We start from the raw sequence: 16,874 nt of genomic DNA, 5'->3' as shown, positions 1-16,874 counted from the left end.
TTAAAAGCGAGATCGTACATTGTACGGGGATCATGCGAATCTGATTCTGTGGACGACGCACTACGGCAAGATACCAGCATCATTGGTGTCAGGAAACTTGACACTGTGACAGGTGCGCCCATTTGCGGATACCTCGCCCACGATATCACCGGACCCGGAATGACCCGTTCAAGACTGACCGACGCTCTTTTATTCGAACAGTGGGAACCCGGAAACCCAACGCATGGAGCAAGTGGCAGCACGTGTGTACTATTCAAATGCGCGAGAAGAAAAGCAACAGGAAGGAAAGCACGGAGGAGAGGTCCGGTGGAAGGAAGGATATGTAAAGTTAAAACACGCGGAGAGGTTGGTAGCAGCCAGAAGGGCTTGCTAGCTACTGACCATTAATTTGGTGTGGCTGCGGGTGATATCAACTGCGTGCGGTAAAAAAAAAACAAAAAAAAAAAGAAAAACAAAAAAAGCGCACCTCAATATAGACAAATTTCAGACGTACAAGTGTCTCTACAGGAAAAACTGTTTTCAGCGAAAGTTTACGGGGAATTGGAGAAATTCTGTAGTCGATTTAAGCCGATGTAAGGTCCTTCGTGGACACGGGATTACAGACATCAGTGTGATCTCCTTTCTTCTGTCCTCTCTCTCCATCCCGTCCTCCTCTGCTCTGTTTGTTTTGTGCCTTTCAGCAATTCAGTGTGTCGGTCAGCATAAAATGCCTATCTTTTTTCTGTCTTTTTGTCTTTTACCTGTGCTTGTATTGCACCCATTGAATCATCTTCAGATGTCTTTTATTCCACAGTGCATCTGCAAGCCATGCGAAAAGAGAATTTTGCTTTTGCACAGGAGCCCCCTGTTGATCTGCGTGTACATCGTAAGTAAAATTCAATGTTCATTCGTTCTATCAGCTTAAAATACATTTTTCGACTTGCCAGTAGACAAAAAAAATTTGGAACCCGAGAAAGGGACAGAGTCGACAGGGACAGAGAGGACAGGGAAACGTGTCCTGTCGTCCCTCTTCTGTCCCTTTCTCGGGTACCAAATTTTTTCACCATGTACCAGCTGGCCTGCACCCTTGCCCTTTTGCCATTGCCAGTAGACATTCAGTGTCGCCGTGGGTCGCGGCTAAAACGGTCTGTACCCGAAATACATCCGCTGGTATAGCATGTAAGCCTGCACCTCCTAATATAAGCTAGAGCTAACCTTTTGCGGAACTTTTCAAAACAGATTATCCGGTAAAGCCCGCGGCGTATTGTACGAGGAGCCTTTTTGCACATACCTTTTGCCATATACGAATGAAAAAAAGCCGAAGCCTCCGCTATTTTTTATTGATATATGCACTGTCTTGCTAGAAGCATCCACAGGTGTTGCCGGCACCGTGGAGCACTGATATCTAGCACAGAAGAACGGTCTTTGCAGAGCCAAGATCGTGTGACCCCCCGTGCACTGCACCGGCTAGTCCAAACTAGGACGAAACAGCTGTACGCGGCTGGGACGTTGGGACAAACATGCTCTGCACGTGCAACTTCGGTTATTTTTCATCTGTATATGCACTTCTTAGTTTCCACTCTGCCTCCTCAGCCATCACTGACACCGTAGAACACTGATGTCTTGTTCAGATGTATTGTCTGTGCATAAACCCCGCCATCCTAGGGGTTACCGCGGTAGAGCAGCGTCCCTACAAAGGCTGCTGAGGCATGCTCACATATTTTCTTTGGTGGGTAGTTCGCTTGGACTACCCAAATCCACAGCAAGAATGATCGCATAGCCCCTCTCTCTCCCGTGTCAAAGTCGCCCCCCCCCTCTTTCATCCTGCCGCTTTCCCCCTGCCTTGGCGCGCCGAGCCTTGTTGGTCGCCGCGGTGCGCTCTGCTGCAGATGTCTAATGAGCCCAAAAGACCTTTGCTGTCTCCCTTTAAGTTCAAGTTATAATGTTAGTACGCGAGGAAGACGCTCTTCGTTTTGAGGCCGAGGGCATATGAGTCATGTTCTGGAAGATTCCCGAAGGTTCCTGGGTCATTGGCCGCTGACCCAGTAACCTTCCGGAATCTTCCAGAACATGACTCACTGACGACTGCCTCGCAGTGGAATTGTACCAACTGTGACGACACTTTTGTAACCTTTTAAAAGACCTTGTACATAGATTTTCGTCTCAGTCCCGAAGAAGGCGGAGCTTCCGCCGAAACGTAGACTTCCCCAGACCCTTAGTTTAAATGCCAGCTTAATAAATAACTTTCCCCTACTCCCTACTTCAGTCTCTGGTGTCTTTTCTCCCCTATATATATATATATATATACTTTTGGGGCACTCCGTATGTATCGCATGACGTTAATAAACCTCTCCTGCCTGGTTCTGCCCTCTCGTTTGGGTCACTGGTATGGAGCTGCTTAAGCAACTCCTCGCAGACCAATGTTAACGAGTGGTTCGTATAACCACCACTGTGTAACCTCTCTACGTGATTCGCAAAACTGTCGGCCATACGGTGAGGGCAGGATTTACTGAGTCAGTTGCGGAGACAGAGGTGAGCGGTACTTCGTTTCACAAGTTTAGAATGACTAGAACTTCTATGGTTGGAATGGCTTGAAGAGGCTTCTTCGGTCGAGGAAGGTAAGCCAAGCACGTACGTTCTCTATGAAAGACAGTGTTGATGTCCAGGAGCCTAAATGAACTGTGCTACCGAACCTCATGCATCACCACTAGTGGCCTAAGACTGAAAGTCGCTTGTCTGCAATACAAAACTCTTTCCGCGGTGAGTTTCTGCATCACACGGTGAAGCCGTTTACTGAGGCAGAACGCGCGGCTACTGTGCGGCTCTTCCATACGCTCCACACCGTAACGGACGTTCGGAGGAAGTTCCGAACTAAGTTTAGGAGGAAACCTCCGACCGACACACGATTCTCAAATGGGTCGAACGATTCGCGCAGTCCGGAAGCATGAAAGGTAAAAAAAGAAATTGCAATCAACGTCGTCTCACGGACGATTTAACCAACGCTGTCCTCGTGGTTTACGACTTCGACCCTCTGATTTCAACAAGAAGGGCCGTACGCCTTTTCGAAGTGTCGGACAGGAGCATTCGGAGGGTCGTGAAGCAGCACAACATGCATCCGTACAAGGCCGTGACCGTGCAGGCTCTGCTGTCTGGGGACCGAGAAAGACGTCTGTAGTTCTGCACTGAGGAACTTCAACGTATCAAATACAACGCCATGCAACTGCCGTTCCTCACGTTCAGCGCCGAGGCCGTGTTTCACTTGGATGGCCGCGTAAACCGGCACAACTGCCGGTATTGGTCTTGCGGTACTGGTACAACTTGCGGCCATTTTCGTGATCAACTGATCAAATGCTTGTCAACGGCGAAGCAGATTGAACGAATAGCATGCGTTTTGTGTGCAGGAGGCCAGTTATAATGGTCGTTCAGAGGCTGTTTCTTTGCTTCGTTGCCATCAAGTTAACTGTGGTAGTCGGTAACTAAAAAATAGTCGGTAAAACACTCATCCGCACGTTCTGCTGGTGTTTTTCATCGTGTCGTTTTGTGCACTGGTGCAAAACACTAGGTCGAGTGACTCACTTGTTGAAGCAGAAATCATGAGATTTTCAGGAATCTCTGTAGATAGTAGATTTTTCAAAAAAAAGTAGGTAGATCTCATGATATATCTGTAGGTGGGGCAACACTGAGTAAAACATAAGCTGGGCGAACGCAAGAGGAAGCAACAACAATGTGAGCAGCAAGTCTCTCGCCCTTGGAGAGAATCGGTTTCTTCGGAAGGATTCGGGGCCCGCTTCGGTATGGTTCTCCTTAACGCCATGCCTGTGCTGTCTGACCGTGTGCCATTCGGCCGAGAAATGTCCTGACCTCGCGGTCGTTGTCGACAGGAAGTCGGTAACACGATGTAGCGAAGGCAGGTTACATTGCACAAGCATGCACAAACGTATTCTTGCGAAAATAAGCCTGCGATCGCAAAACAACAGCGAAGTGAACGGCGGGAACTCCAACCGGAGGAAGGATGTACGTCACTTCCGTGGTCTACTACGGGGGCCGCGATACTCACCAGGGACTCAAAGCGTTCCCCTGCAGCCGGATTTCATATCACGATTATGGCGGCATTTCATCGAATATAACTAAATCTCAGTCGAATCCCGCATGTTTTTGGTACACACCGCAATGTGAGATAAACAGGGTGGCAGCATATACTCTGGCTTCTGTTGTCATTCATGAAGGAAACTAAATCTAGTCCGTCAACTACATACGCCGTTTGATATAAGGAGAAGCAATAGCGCGCCACGAGAAATACTGCAGCACCGCCAAGCGAGATCACTAGGGGAGGGCACTTTCTGCTGCAACCTTGTGTCATGCGGGGGTGGACACATTTATTGAAAAGGAAGGAAAGAGGAAAGGGAGGGACGGTGTCGTGCGACCTATACGGAATCTAACTGAGCCTATACGGAGCCTATACGGAATCAAAGTGAGTGTGATAGATTCATTATCTGGCGCAAGCAGGGAAGGTGGCCTCTCTGTGTTCGGTCATCCTATCCAGGGAGCTGTAATATTTTGATATCTATCGAACTCGTTTACTTTTCCTTCTTAAGTTGAACACGTCTATAATGGCTATCCCGTTTATAGTGGTGTAGATAACCGACGAGCCTTATCCTTCTGGAATCAAGCCCAGTATACTCTTCTTATTTCCTTGTTCTTTGTTCCTTCACGTCACTTAACGTATATGCATCTTCATTCACTGGAATGGCTATCCATGCCCTTTCTTGAGAGCTTCGAGCGATGCTTTATGGCCCCGTCTCCCACTAGTGCTACACGATTTACACTTGCTTTATAATGCAATGCCACAGGAACATGAATGATAATAAAACAAAATGAACTCTAAACAAAATGATAAATTTAGCATTTAGCATAGCTGTACAACTTGGGACAGAGTGGATGAGAAATGTATGAAATGCCTCCAGCGTGAGTGAACGCTGGAGGCAACCAAAGAGTAACTCGAGTACACTCTAGAAGCAGAACTTCACCACACAGCACTGTGAACACAGGGGTGCCCTGTCGTATCCCTTCCCATTGAAAAGAGCGTGCAACCCTGCGCAAAGAACTGTGGGACGGTTCAGGCCTGACGTTTACGCAAACGTCATCACTCACATGATCAGTAAAATGGCGGCGCACATGATCGCCGGTGAACACGTTTGTAAACAATGTCACTTTTGCTTCTGTGATTGGATTCAAAAGCATGTTTTGATCGTACTGACAAGTTTGATCGAATGCAGCAACAGTTAAACATGATCCTCATGGATGTGGCCTCATAGTACACGGTGAAGTGTTGCGTACAGCGGCTAATTCCTTCGCAATATTTCCGCGGTACCGGCTGCCCGTTGATAAATAAACCTTGTTGTGAATGTATGTCATCTTTGTGTTTTACCTAAACTGAATGTGAAGTGTCCACAAAAAGAAAAAAAAAAAACGTCCCCTACCTCAGTCAGTTGGGCAGCCGCAGTAGTTTATCGCTTTACCGGGTTTTACCATGACATGGTGTTCCTGAAACCTTGGTTAGGAAGTTTGAGAGACAAGTTGGTAGTCCAGTAGTTACTAAATGAAGTGTTTACTGACGCAGGTTAAAGGAACAGTGCTGGGGAGACCCAGAACAAAAAGGAGCAACAAACTATTTACATGAGCCAACGTTTGCTCTTGACATACACTATGTGAAGTTTGTATTGTATCACTATATACAAGGCAACATGACCCAAGGGCAAGTGGGTGAAATATTTACAAACTATAAAACAATGAAGGGATGCTCTATATAATATATACATTACTGTAGTAGAACAGAGTGTGTTACAGTAGTAACCTGTGAAGTGGTCTTAACCATAGATCGAGAAAGTGCCCGTCATAAATAACTCGTTACAAATTCAGTTACCCCGTGAAAAATATAACAGTTAATAATTATGTTCTTCAGCCTGAAATGTAACTTGCAGTTACTGAGTTACTTACACTTACCTTACTTCGAACAAAAAATAGGTAAATAGTATTTGGTAATAGTGTTAGGTAATTAGCAGCGCGTGTGAGCAGTTGAGCTAGACCTTGAGTTACCTGCGGAGAAGTACAATACGACTAGGTCGTTTTCATTTATGTCCAACAATAGACCTCTCCCTTTTTGTAAACAAATGACGTCATAGTGTTCGACACCGCTACAAATTTGGTAAAGTTGAACTACACTCGAAGCTAGAGGTGAACAAGGTCAACCCCGAAAGCCTCCGTCTTGATGATATTATGATGGTCCCAGAAAGGGATGCGACCTTCTTTCCTATTTTTCTTCCAGTAGGAGGCAGCAAACAAGTTCCCATTCGTGGAACCCAGCCCACCCCTTCCGATTTGTCTCTGTCTACCAACATTATGATGACGTTTCTCTGGTAGGGGTCCATTCGAACGCTTTGCATCTTGCTCCCTGTGGGCACACAACGGGCCAGCTTCATTTCAATGGCAGCAGTTCTTACTCCCTGAATAGAATACTGTCATTGATTGAGCATCACGAAATGGTAAAAAATGGCATAAATGAACCGGAGGGAAAGCAAGAAAATATGTGGACGTGAGTGAAAAGTGAATTAAAAGTAACTTGGTACTTAACTTAAGTTACTCTGGCAAAGTTACCTAAAAAAGAAACGAGTTCCCCTGAAAGTTACCACGGCACAAAAGTACCGAGTTAAGTTACAAGTTGCCCCAAAAAAAAGGAACTTTGTTACGGTAACGAGTTACTTGTAACGGGTTACCTCGAACTCTGGTCTTAACCGTGATACTGAGTACCTGCTCAATGCAATGCTTCTTGCAACAAACAAAACACTTCAATTACTCCCCCTTAAACTGTGTTAACTTTGTGAAAAGCTGCCTGCAGCGCTGTCTATGCAAGTCAGCAGTGGCTTGCCTGCTTGCATGATGTAATCGTACCTCGAGGTATTTTTGTGCTATACTCTTCACAATGTGATAGTAATGATTTTCCAGTGGACCCTGATCAAGCATATGTTGTTGCCGGAGTGATTGAAACACTTGACTTTCAAAAAGGGGTTCAAGCACACGAGGAAGCAGTTCACGCAACACTATGCTCGACGGCTGTCCCTTCTCATTTAGCGCCCCACGGAGAACTCTTTCTGATTTTCGACAAACAGCAATAACGTCTTGTGACGGAAAGACAGCTTCACCTTGCAGTCTTCGTAGTATCAAAGAGTGATATGGCCTTGGATCTGACATGGTTAGCGTTGGTACACATGTCTCACATTTCAGGTACCCTTGTAGGTAACGTGCAATATACCCTGCGATGTACACTACCACCCTCTCTCCAAAAACTGAGGGTTCACGTGAATCTGGGAAGTAGTCATGGTCCCGCAGGTCAGCCGGCACGACGTGGTCCTCTGTTGTCATGTTTCTTCTAATCGATGTTACATTAATGATGTCTTCTGATCGAGATGTATAGCTGCTGGCATGAAGAATTGCAATGTTTTCTAGTGGAAGGCAATTTCCCATTCCTGTTTCTTGTACTTCATTTTGGATGAGCAGTTTCTTGAATCCAGCTGCCAATTGTCGTGCTGTTGGGTTGTTATTCCATCCCCCCTGAGCTCGAAGTGTGCCAAAGAAGAGTTCCAAGTGATCTTGGCTGATCCTATGTGTAGGTAGGTACGTTATGGCACCCTTGGAAATCAGGTGCTCATAAACTTCCAAGGAGCTCTGGCAACAAACAAGGAATCCCAAGAATCCAGTTTTCCTGTTGCATTTTAGGATAGCAGGGCCGGATATGCTTGTTCTAAGTGAAGTGATGTACGCTGCCGCGCAGTTGAAGAGGTCACGAACATTTTCTATGTTTTCTGGACATAGGGGCTTCTTCCAATTCTTCTGTATCATGCTGCGGGAGTTTAGCACATCAAAAATGTCATTTACCATCCTAAGGAACTTCTCAGTGGCTTCCGAGTCACTGAACTCTGGAAGGGGGAGACTGCGGCATTCAGCTAGTGCATCAGCTACAGATGTGCTCATTACTTGGGCGGCCAGGTTAACCTTCATAGGCTGCCGCTGCCAGTTGATGTGTGCCACCCGCAGCCTATTTCCTGCATGCAGGCCTTCCCTCGCTTGCAGCAAATGCAGCTTCTCTATATATGCCCATGAGATAGTGTCTCCTTCATTATCTACAAAGGTTTCCTTGTGGGACAGGGCATTGCGGATTAGTTTTAGCATATGACATGCGTCCAAAAATGCACTTATTGGCTCACCAGTCTCAGGGTGGGGAAAGCTTGTCTTGAGGCCCTTTTCGTAGTCAAAGGAGCAACCCAAGTTGCGAAGCATGGCAACGTTTGACGATGCCCCATCACAAGTGATTGACACGATGGTTGCACCTGCTTCATGTAAAAGTGATAATGCCTCGCGCACAAGGTGTGTCTTCTGCTCACCAGATATGCCATCAACTAAGAAATAGCCGATTGGCAGCTTCCACTTTTCCGTGATGGAAACAATCATCACAACAAATGCTTCTTTGGCTATTGCTGTATCATCGGTGGAGTCAGGTCCGAGGCTGACATAGCCGTATGTCCTCCTTCCATCCCACTCGACATGTTTCCTTATTGCCATTTCATCAACCATGAGGCTGCACACTGTAACTCTGCCTTTGCTGTTTTCATAAGCTGTCTTCATTCGGAGTGCTGTGAGGGCTTCTTTTGAGAATCCTGGTTCGCCGTCGATTGATTGATACCACTTCTTTATTGTCCGTGGATGTGGCAGGCAGGTGTCGAAAGTGCTACGCACATATTTATAAGCACGAGGGGAATAAAAGTGGAGTGTCAAGGCAAAGGCACGTAACTCTGAGCTGTACTGACGTGGCACGGGTTTTCCCTTCTGTTTTGCTGTTTGTCGTTTGAGGATGTCTTTGTGGGCTCCTGCTATGTTTTCTAAGCAGTCTGCATTTTCTTGCAGTAGTATGTTCTTGGACCTCAAGTCTTTTATTACATCTTCGAGGTGTGCCACTTTTTGCTTTATGCGTCGCTGTGCCTGCTGGAGAGCCTTTATCCTCTTTTTGCTGGCAGTGTGCAGCGATGCCACTCGTTTCACCTCCTTTTTCAAAAACGCCTTAACAGGTGTGTCCTCAGTGGCATGGCTGTCCTGGACAGTGAGCATGCAGTCGTCTTGTTAGACGTAAATTCATAACACACACATTGAAATTTACCAGCTTCTCGCAATAAAAAATAAGTATGCATCATTTAACTTATGATTTTATATATTCTACAGTGAAATTATTGTGCAAAAATGCAGGTTGCACGGTACATAATTATGCCAATCAATATTAGGTACCTCATTGTAAGTTTAATCAAAGGACCTTCAGAGAAATGTCTCAGCTTTCTTTACCGCTACGTTGTTGCAGTTCACATCCCCCCTGCCTTTGTGTGAAGGGTCAGCTGCGAGTGTTTCCACCTGACTTTCAGTTTATAGGAACAGGCATGATTCATGATTGATTTGTACCATGCACATGATTAGAAGCAAACGAGATGCACTAACAGCTTGCGAGAGCTACGTAGATGGACAAGCTGGAGTGCTCTTCCTCTATGCCTCCCAATCCTACTTCCTAGAATAAATGACACAGACATGCAAATCAACAAAGAATAAATCAATGTAAGTATTTTATTTCATCATTGAGTGTACATCATAAATGCAATTCATTTTTCTCATGCTGTTAGTAAAAATCAGTCAACTCACAGATCTAAATCAATACATGCCATCAAGATGTCATGTTAGGAATTAGAAGATACATGCAAACACATTTGATGGAATAGAAAGAGGCTGGTTTATAGCGCGTAGTACGCTCCAAGTAGGCTACGTAGATGCAGCCTGTACAAAATGTCAGCCGCCATCATACCCTCGTGATGAAAGATTTTTCTTCTAAAACGTAAAGGGCACAATAAACCCTTTAGTGTTCAGGGTACATCTTGCTCTCCCTTTCTCTTTTATTGTGTGCAATATGTTGTATTTAACTGCACTTAGTTATTAATTTCGAGGTAGTGGCCATGTCTCAAGACAGATTGGTATATCCTCCAATGACAAGAAGAACTATATGGTTTGAATGTATCCCCAACTGTAGTGGCACAGAGAGATTCTATGTTACTGTTGATATAAGCATGCCGCACATTCCCTCTGTGGTCTGAGATGAAACAGTAGCCCTCCTGATAGTTCTTACCAATATAATCCCTCTGGTAGGGGTCACAGGAGTGGAGGTGCTCGCAGTATCCTATGTGTCCGATAGAAAAATAAAATGCATGTATATACCTTGACTGCACTTAAATGTATAGCATCCTTTCAACTGTTTTGCTTTTGGTAGTCCTCACCAGTGAAATCCTTCTGCTAGATGTGGCAGCAGCATAGGGAGCATAGGTGATGGCACTGGTTTCCTTTATACACAAAGGAAAGGAAAAGATGGAGATCACCCTCAGCTATAGCTAAATGTACTGTAGAATTGTAAAAGCAGGTGTACACCAATAAAGAAGGCAAAGCATAAAAACGTTAGCATTCACAAAGCATCACTACTGTGTTTCCATACTTATAACCCCTTCATAGCAACAGTGTGGGCGAGTTGGTACATACTGGACACAAAATACACTGCAGAGACCGGACATGACTAGTCAAATGAGACGGATGATTCAAATTCATAATAGAGGTGGTAACAGTGTGCCTTCCATTACCCTCCTTTCCCACGAGACCCAGTATGTCAACCACAAAATTGTTTTCATTCCTTCCCAATAAACCACAGTTGTTAGTCAGAGCTTCATTTGTCTACTCACGTCCTGTCTCTGCGCTGTTTTTTGTGCCAGTTTATACCTAGGGAGTGACTTTTTCGGGTTCAATGCCTTTCTCAGATTCGGGGGGTAAAAATCAGGCGATAATTGTGCCTTTGTTATACATATATATAATTATATGTATAAATATATATAATTGTGCCAGGTGTTATCGGGTGTTTTTGTTTCTCCTCTTGTCTATTGAGTCCTTTCCTAATCTCTCTTTTTGTGTTTTTTTGCGGGATCGTGACCTTCCAGTGGTAATCCTCGAAGGCATAGACAGTGTTGACACACATGGGTGTATTGCTGGGAGCGTAAGTGACCCATTCTTAAATGTGTTACACGTGGCGACCTTTGTTTGTCTTCAGTGGAAACGTCACTTGAGGATTCCATAGTGACTGGAGATCAGAAAGAAATCGGGTTTAACCCGAATTGGTCGTGCATCAGTTCGGGGGTAATAACCGGGCAGAATCGGTTTTAACCCGAAAAAGTCACTCCCTATTTATACCCCTTCTTCATTTCTCTTTCACATTAACATGTCTCGGACACTTGATAGCCTTATGGACATAATTATGTTTCGGCCCAGCTTACTGATTTGACCCAGGTATAAAAATAACCTTGGGTCATGTGTACCAATATGTAAATTTCCAAACACAAATCAACAGGCCGGCCAAAACATTCAAAACAGGATTGCATGGAGCAGGAATTCTGACAGTTGACATTCTCACCAGTGAGGTATTTAAGCTTGAACAAGAAGCTTGAGGTGATGCATGTCCAGCTCGGACATATCCCTGCAAAATTTGATGAATGCAGTACTGTAGCACAGTTAACTCTGTGCAAGCATATGGAGAACCAGAGAAAGCAAGTACTTACTAATACGTCCTCATCTTCGAGCTCTGTAAATGGGTTGTGCAACGGGTTACAGTCAAAGCCCGTGCTTTCCTGCAGCCAAAGTAAATCACATATAATACAGGTTTGATGGTTTTAAGAAAGCATAAAAAAAACGATTGTTCAGACCAATTAGATGCCGTTAGATGCCGATGTTAGAAATTATGGTGCTCTGTGCATATGACTAATATTTTGCATAGCTGAAAAGGCAGCAATTTGTCTGTATAATGTAAAAACCCCGAGACTAAGGAACACGAAGGGACAGACACAACACCCTTCGTGTTCCCTAGTCTCGGGTTTTTTACATTATGCATCATCTTCACCAGCTCGCGTGCTTCCTAGCCATTTTTTCATAATTTATCTGTGCCCTGTTGTGACCCCGTCAGATGAAAAGTACTGATAACCAAGCAGAACGTGCACAGTGACGTGCTTTGTTTCAGCACAATATAAGAAACAACATCGAGTCGTCTCACTTTGTGTTTGCTGGTTGACATGTTGAGTCACTCAGTTATCTCGATATCAGTTGTTTAACAGGAACCACACATTTTAGTGCAGCATGATTTAGCATCATAAAGCAAAATGTACTATACTTACATCACTCATCTCTGCACAGGAGCTGGACAATAAGTCTTGCTGTCAGGATAGAAATTTCAATGTGAGCTGACTTGTGGAACTCACAGCAGAGTAAACTAAACTGTCTAAACTCTGAGGTAATAAGATGCACAAATAAATTAGCAATACGCTATGCAAGTAGGTCTCTGCGCACGAGAGGGGAAATGTTTGGAAGACGACATGACAAAGTGAGTATCCTCTCCGAAGGCAACAATAGAGGACCACATGTGGACATGTAGTAAAATTATGACACTATATGGTGAAAGACGAAGCCACCTGGTACACAGTGTAATTGATGGCCCTCTTATTTTCGAAAAGGGTGGGGAAATTAGGATGGCTCCACCGGCACGAGGAGAAAGGGGCAACCTAAGGGGCTGCGCAGATAGCTCACACGCTTGCATAGCATACAATGGCATACAAGTTGATGTGTAGAGACTACACTCCTTCACACAGTAAGATACATTATGCATACTGATTGTAGCAATAGTAGACAATGGATAGCAATGGTGGATAAGTTTTTTAGACTCTGTGTTAGTACTGCAAAGCAACTGTGGCTATGTGTGGTGTACTGAGATGGATAGATGGAGCGAAAGAGAACAGCACGAGGGAGTGGTAGAAAGGCTCTGCATCCTGTGTCGAATTCACAGGGGAAATGTTGCATGATGTAGCAATAATTGTCCAAATAAAAAATCATATACATGTTTGAGGACTTCAAGTCCTGTAGCTCACAGCACCCTGAGTGTGTACACGAAAGGGCCACTCACTTCATGTTCTCCCTCACAGGTTTCCTCTAGAGCGAGTTCCTCCTGTGTTCTGGCTGGAGCTGGGAGTTGCTCCTGTGCTCCACCAGGAGCTGTGACTAGTTCCATCTAGGAAACAACCAGTATGTCATACAGCAATTGCCACGACATAGCAGAAAAATACAGAATATAAACCTAAACGTATGAAGCACAAACACTGTGCAAGGAAATGCTGTGAACACTGCGTATCATGCCCTGAGAGTGTGAACACGAAAGTGACACTCACTTCATGCTCTGCTTCACGTGCTGCCTCAGGTGCTGTTGAAAGCTGTGCTACCTGGAACATAACCGACATTATATGTGTGCCATAGGTAATGAAATATTGCTAGGGATTGGCAGAAAAATGTAGATCACAAGTTCATATCTCATGTGCTGCACTTTCTCGTCATGTTACTTAATCGAAAATTTCAATAAGGTTACTGCGCATGACCAAAACAAAAAGTATGTTCTCGGATAGCATTACTTACAGAATTTGCTATTCAAGTTTTTTCTTTCCTTTCTTTTATTTTTGTCGACATTAACGCTCACTGATTCATAACAGGTTGTCACAATTTCTTGTACCGTTCAAACAATATTATACGCACTTTGGAGTACGGGAACGAGAGCACTCAAACACACCTGCAGCTCAGGAGCAGACACAGAAGGATGAGCGATGGGCACCGCACCAGGTCTTAATCGAATCCGTGCTAACGATGTCCTGTCCATGTCACGGTTCTGAAAGTGCTTGGAGCACACTACACTGTGTTTGCTGGGTGTCCATCCAGTTCTCCCAATGGCCTCAACCCAAGCTTCTCGAAGCGTAGGATCTCGTGGGAAACTGTAATCAATAAATAGAAGTAAAGTCAACTGTCGTACGATGTGCGACAAACGCATATACTTACCAGTGAAATGTTACGCCCGAGGCTTTTGTTGCCTCGCCGGACCGGTGCTGACAGCCCATGTAGCAACAACGTCCCATATTTATTATTGTAAAGTGTTATTCACAACTTTAAATACCTAAAAGACGCACAACGACACCAGACTAACACCACATAGTTGCGTTTGGCAAGTTGCCACCGATTGCCACACAGCATAGAAACCACGCCAATTTGTTTTCGTCGCCTTCCGTGCGCGCCGTATCGTCTGCTAGTGACGTCAGGCCTGGACAAGATGGCGGTTTTGCAAGGAGCGACCGCTTGGGGGTGGTTACAAGGTCTGGGACTTCTGGCACCCCTGTGACTGTGAAGGCCGACTATTGCACACAATGACACTTTTCTCTCTCCCAATTTGTGGAAAGCGTGGTGCGTACGCCTTCTTTGGAACTGGATAAGTTTTTCAAAAAGGCGTACGCCTCACGTTTTTAACCAATCAAGGAGCCAGAACGATGTCGATTCCGGATGGTGATTGACTAAGAGCGTGCTATATTGTGAGGTTCAGTTTTTACGGTCTAGGGTATCTCAGTAGCGTGTACAAGTCTGCAACAAATTCATGTGCCCCAGCCATCGAGCACGGTGTATGCCACTTCAACCACGTGGAATACGTTTCGATTTTATCGTGTTTAGTAATAATAGTTCAATTAACAGGTAAACATAATTCAGTTTTAGACAACCGTACGCCAATGAATTCGCAGCACGTTTCTTTTTCCTTCAGGCGAAGACGGCTGCCCGTTCTTGGAAAACGTGTGCGCGGAGTCCTGCCACAAATCGTTCGGAACTGGAGCATCAGGTCGCTGCATGGGTTGGCTGTGGGGAACGTGCGAGTGCTATCATGTCTATGAAGAAGAATACATCTAAAGAAATTAAACAGTAAACAAAATCTACTGATCTGGTCAAATCCTATGTCTCCACTTCTGCGCCTCTGATTTTGAATGAAATGTACTGCTTGCAACATACTTGACTCAAAATTGACAGCTTGCAGTTCATCCTGTATCAAATCACCAGGTGGTGCAAGATTGTTGCTTTCGACTAATATTGTCATACCGACACTACCCACCCTCCAACACAATAATGATACAGATTCTTCAATGGCGGCCAAGCCAATACGGGCTGATACATCTTTCAACGAATAATCACGTGCTACGTGATCTTCCGCTCAAGCGGTGCTTGCCTGCATACTGCTGACGTTGGCCCAATCAGGCCTCAACAGCTCTCCATACCCGCATGGTGACGTTTGAGCACTTACAAACACACGCTATACGCGTAGCCAAAGAGCTCCTGCTAATTGTTTCCCTTATATACTTGACCGGCTTTGCACTGGGCTTTCAGTGTTGTGTTAGCGCACCTTCACGAGAGGAATCATGTGCTACGTGACCTTCTGACGCCATCAGCTCAAGCGTTGCCTGCCTGCGTACTGCTGACCATGGCCCAATACGGCCGCAACTTTTATCAGGCCAGTATCCACCACCACTTTTATCCAATACTGCCGTGGCGACGTTTGAGCACTTACAAACACATGCTATACGTGCAGCCAAAGAGGTCCGGCTAACTGTTTCCCTTTGTGGAAACCCGTGTTTCCACAACCTCATGGCGTCAGTCCGTCCGCCGCACCCGCCAGGAAAACACAGCAACGACAAAATGCAATCAGCAACAACAAGGGTTTATTTGACTCGCATCTGCGGCTGATCCGTCTTGCCCGACACTCCTGGCCAAGAATTCCTTCCTCAAACCCCGCTCACGCTTTTAAATGCTCCGACAACGCCCCCTTTACTATCATGCCACTGACACTTTTCTCGAGGGCGCGAACTGGTATCTTATCAGTTCCCATATTCCCCCACCTCCAAATAGTTCTTAGAAGAACATTCAAAAGACACTCAGAAGTCCATCATGTCCAAAATCACATCTTCGGACGCCGAACCTGGGAGAGCTTATCGGGGTTCCTTGAGAAGATCCGGTTGGTGGCGGCGGAGAACGCTCAACGCTGTCTCGACATCAGTGCTTGTTGATCGAGCTGCCTTGGCAGCTTCTGCTTTTGCCTGGTGAAGTTGGCCCCGCCGGTGTTCCGGGCGGCTGATATCCGGGACGGAACAGAGTGGGCATAGGTGTCTCCGTTCCTCTTTAGAGAGGGGTAGAGGGGGGTCTGCGGGACGACGACTATCCAAGCTGAGCCTCCGGAAGGTAAGCGGTAGGAGCTCGGGGTCCGCCCCACGAAGTGGCCTTGGCTGGGAAGACCATTTTGACCTTGAAGCCCAGGCAACGGGTTTTCCGTCGGATACGACCGTCCAGGTGGCCACCGAGTGAGTAGCCGGTCGACCAGATGACCCCGAAGAGGAAGGAAGGGATCGGGAGGAAGCTGCGCTCCGGTCCTGGGTCGCTTTGCTCGTTGAGACATACTTAAAAGAAAGAAAGCAAAAACAGTCAGGAGGATACTCCTGCTCATCAAGGTCGTAAGGCCCTGGTGAAACTAAAGTGGGAGACCGTGACAACGAGAATACCACATAGAAAGTGCTACACTGAACTCCGAGCATTAAGTAATAATGACTGAGATAGTGCCTTCTACGTGCGCTGCCTGCGGGGACGCGAACTGTAGCGACTGGAAGGTCCGGGAACCGAATCCTAGTCCAGGACTTGAGGAAGAAGCTGGACATCTGCTTCTTCGTCCTCGGGGTCTTGGAGGTGGTAAGTTTTCAGGTCCGAGATGTGTACTGGCCCAGTTTCTTCGCCCGTGTTACAGCGACGACGCCTGTAAGTGAGGCCGGAGGAGCACCCACTTACCTCGAAGGGGCCATCCCACCTATCTGCGAGTGAAGCTGCAAATCCGCGTGCGGCATCAGTTAGCGGATGAGTCCGACGAAGGACGAGGTCACCGACGC

At 45.9% G+C, this 16,874-nt stretch overlaps 1 protein-coding gene across 1 annotated transcript; it reads right to left on the bottom strand.

Moving 5' to 3' along the window:
• Positions 1-9,860: 9,860 nt before the first annotated feature.
• LOC135366972 (THAP domain-containing protein 3-like) lies at positions 9,861-14,279 on the bottom strand. Its single transcript, XM_064600006.1, has 9 exons — positions 13,969-14,279; positions 13,706-13,904; positions 13,314-13,364; positions 13,052-13,156; positions 12,270-12,308; positions 11,661-11,729; positions 11,516-11,578; positions 10,341-10,403; positions 9,861-10,243 (listed from the first exon to the last, which is right to left on the bottom strand). Exons 1-9 carry the CDS (start codon positions 14,043-14,045, stop codon positions 10,112-10,114), a joined length of 798 nt encoding a protein of 265 aa, XP_064456076.1. The 5' UTR covers positions 14,046-14,279; the 3' UTR covers positions 9,861-10,111.
• Positions 14,280-16,874: the final 2,595 nt, after the last annotated feature.

Source organism: Ornithodoros turicata, chromosome 1 (genome assembly GCF_037126465.1).
Source record: "Ornithodoros turicata isolate Travis chromosome 1, ASM3712646v1, whole genome shotgun sequence".
NCBI classification, from domain to species: domain Eukaryota; kingdom Metazoa; phylum Arthropoda; class Arachnida; order Ixodida; family Argasidae; genus Ornithodoros; species Ornithodoros turicata.
Note: the sequence above shows the minus strand (reverse complement) of the source record. Positions and strands in the feature narration are given on the sequence as shown.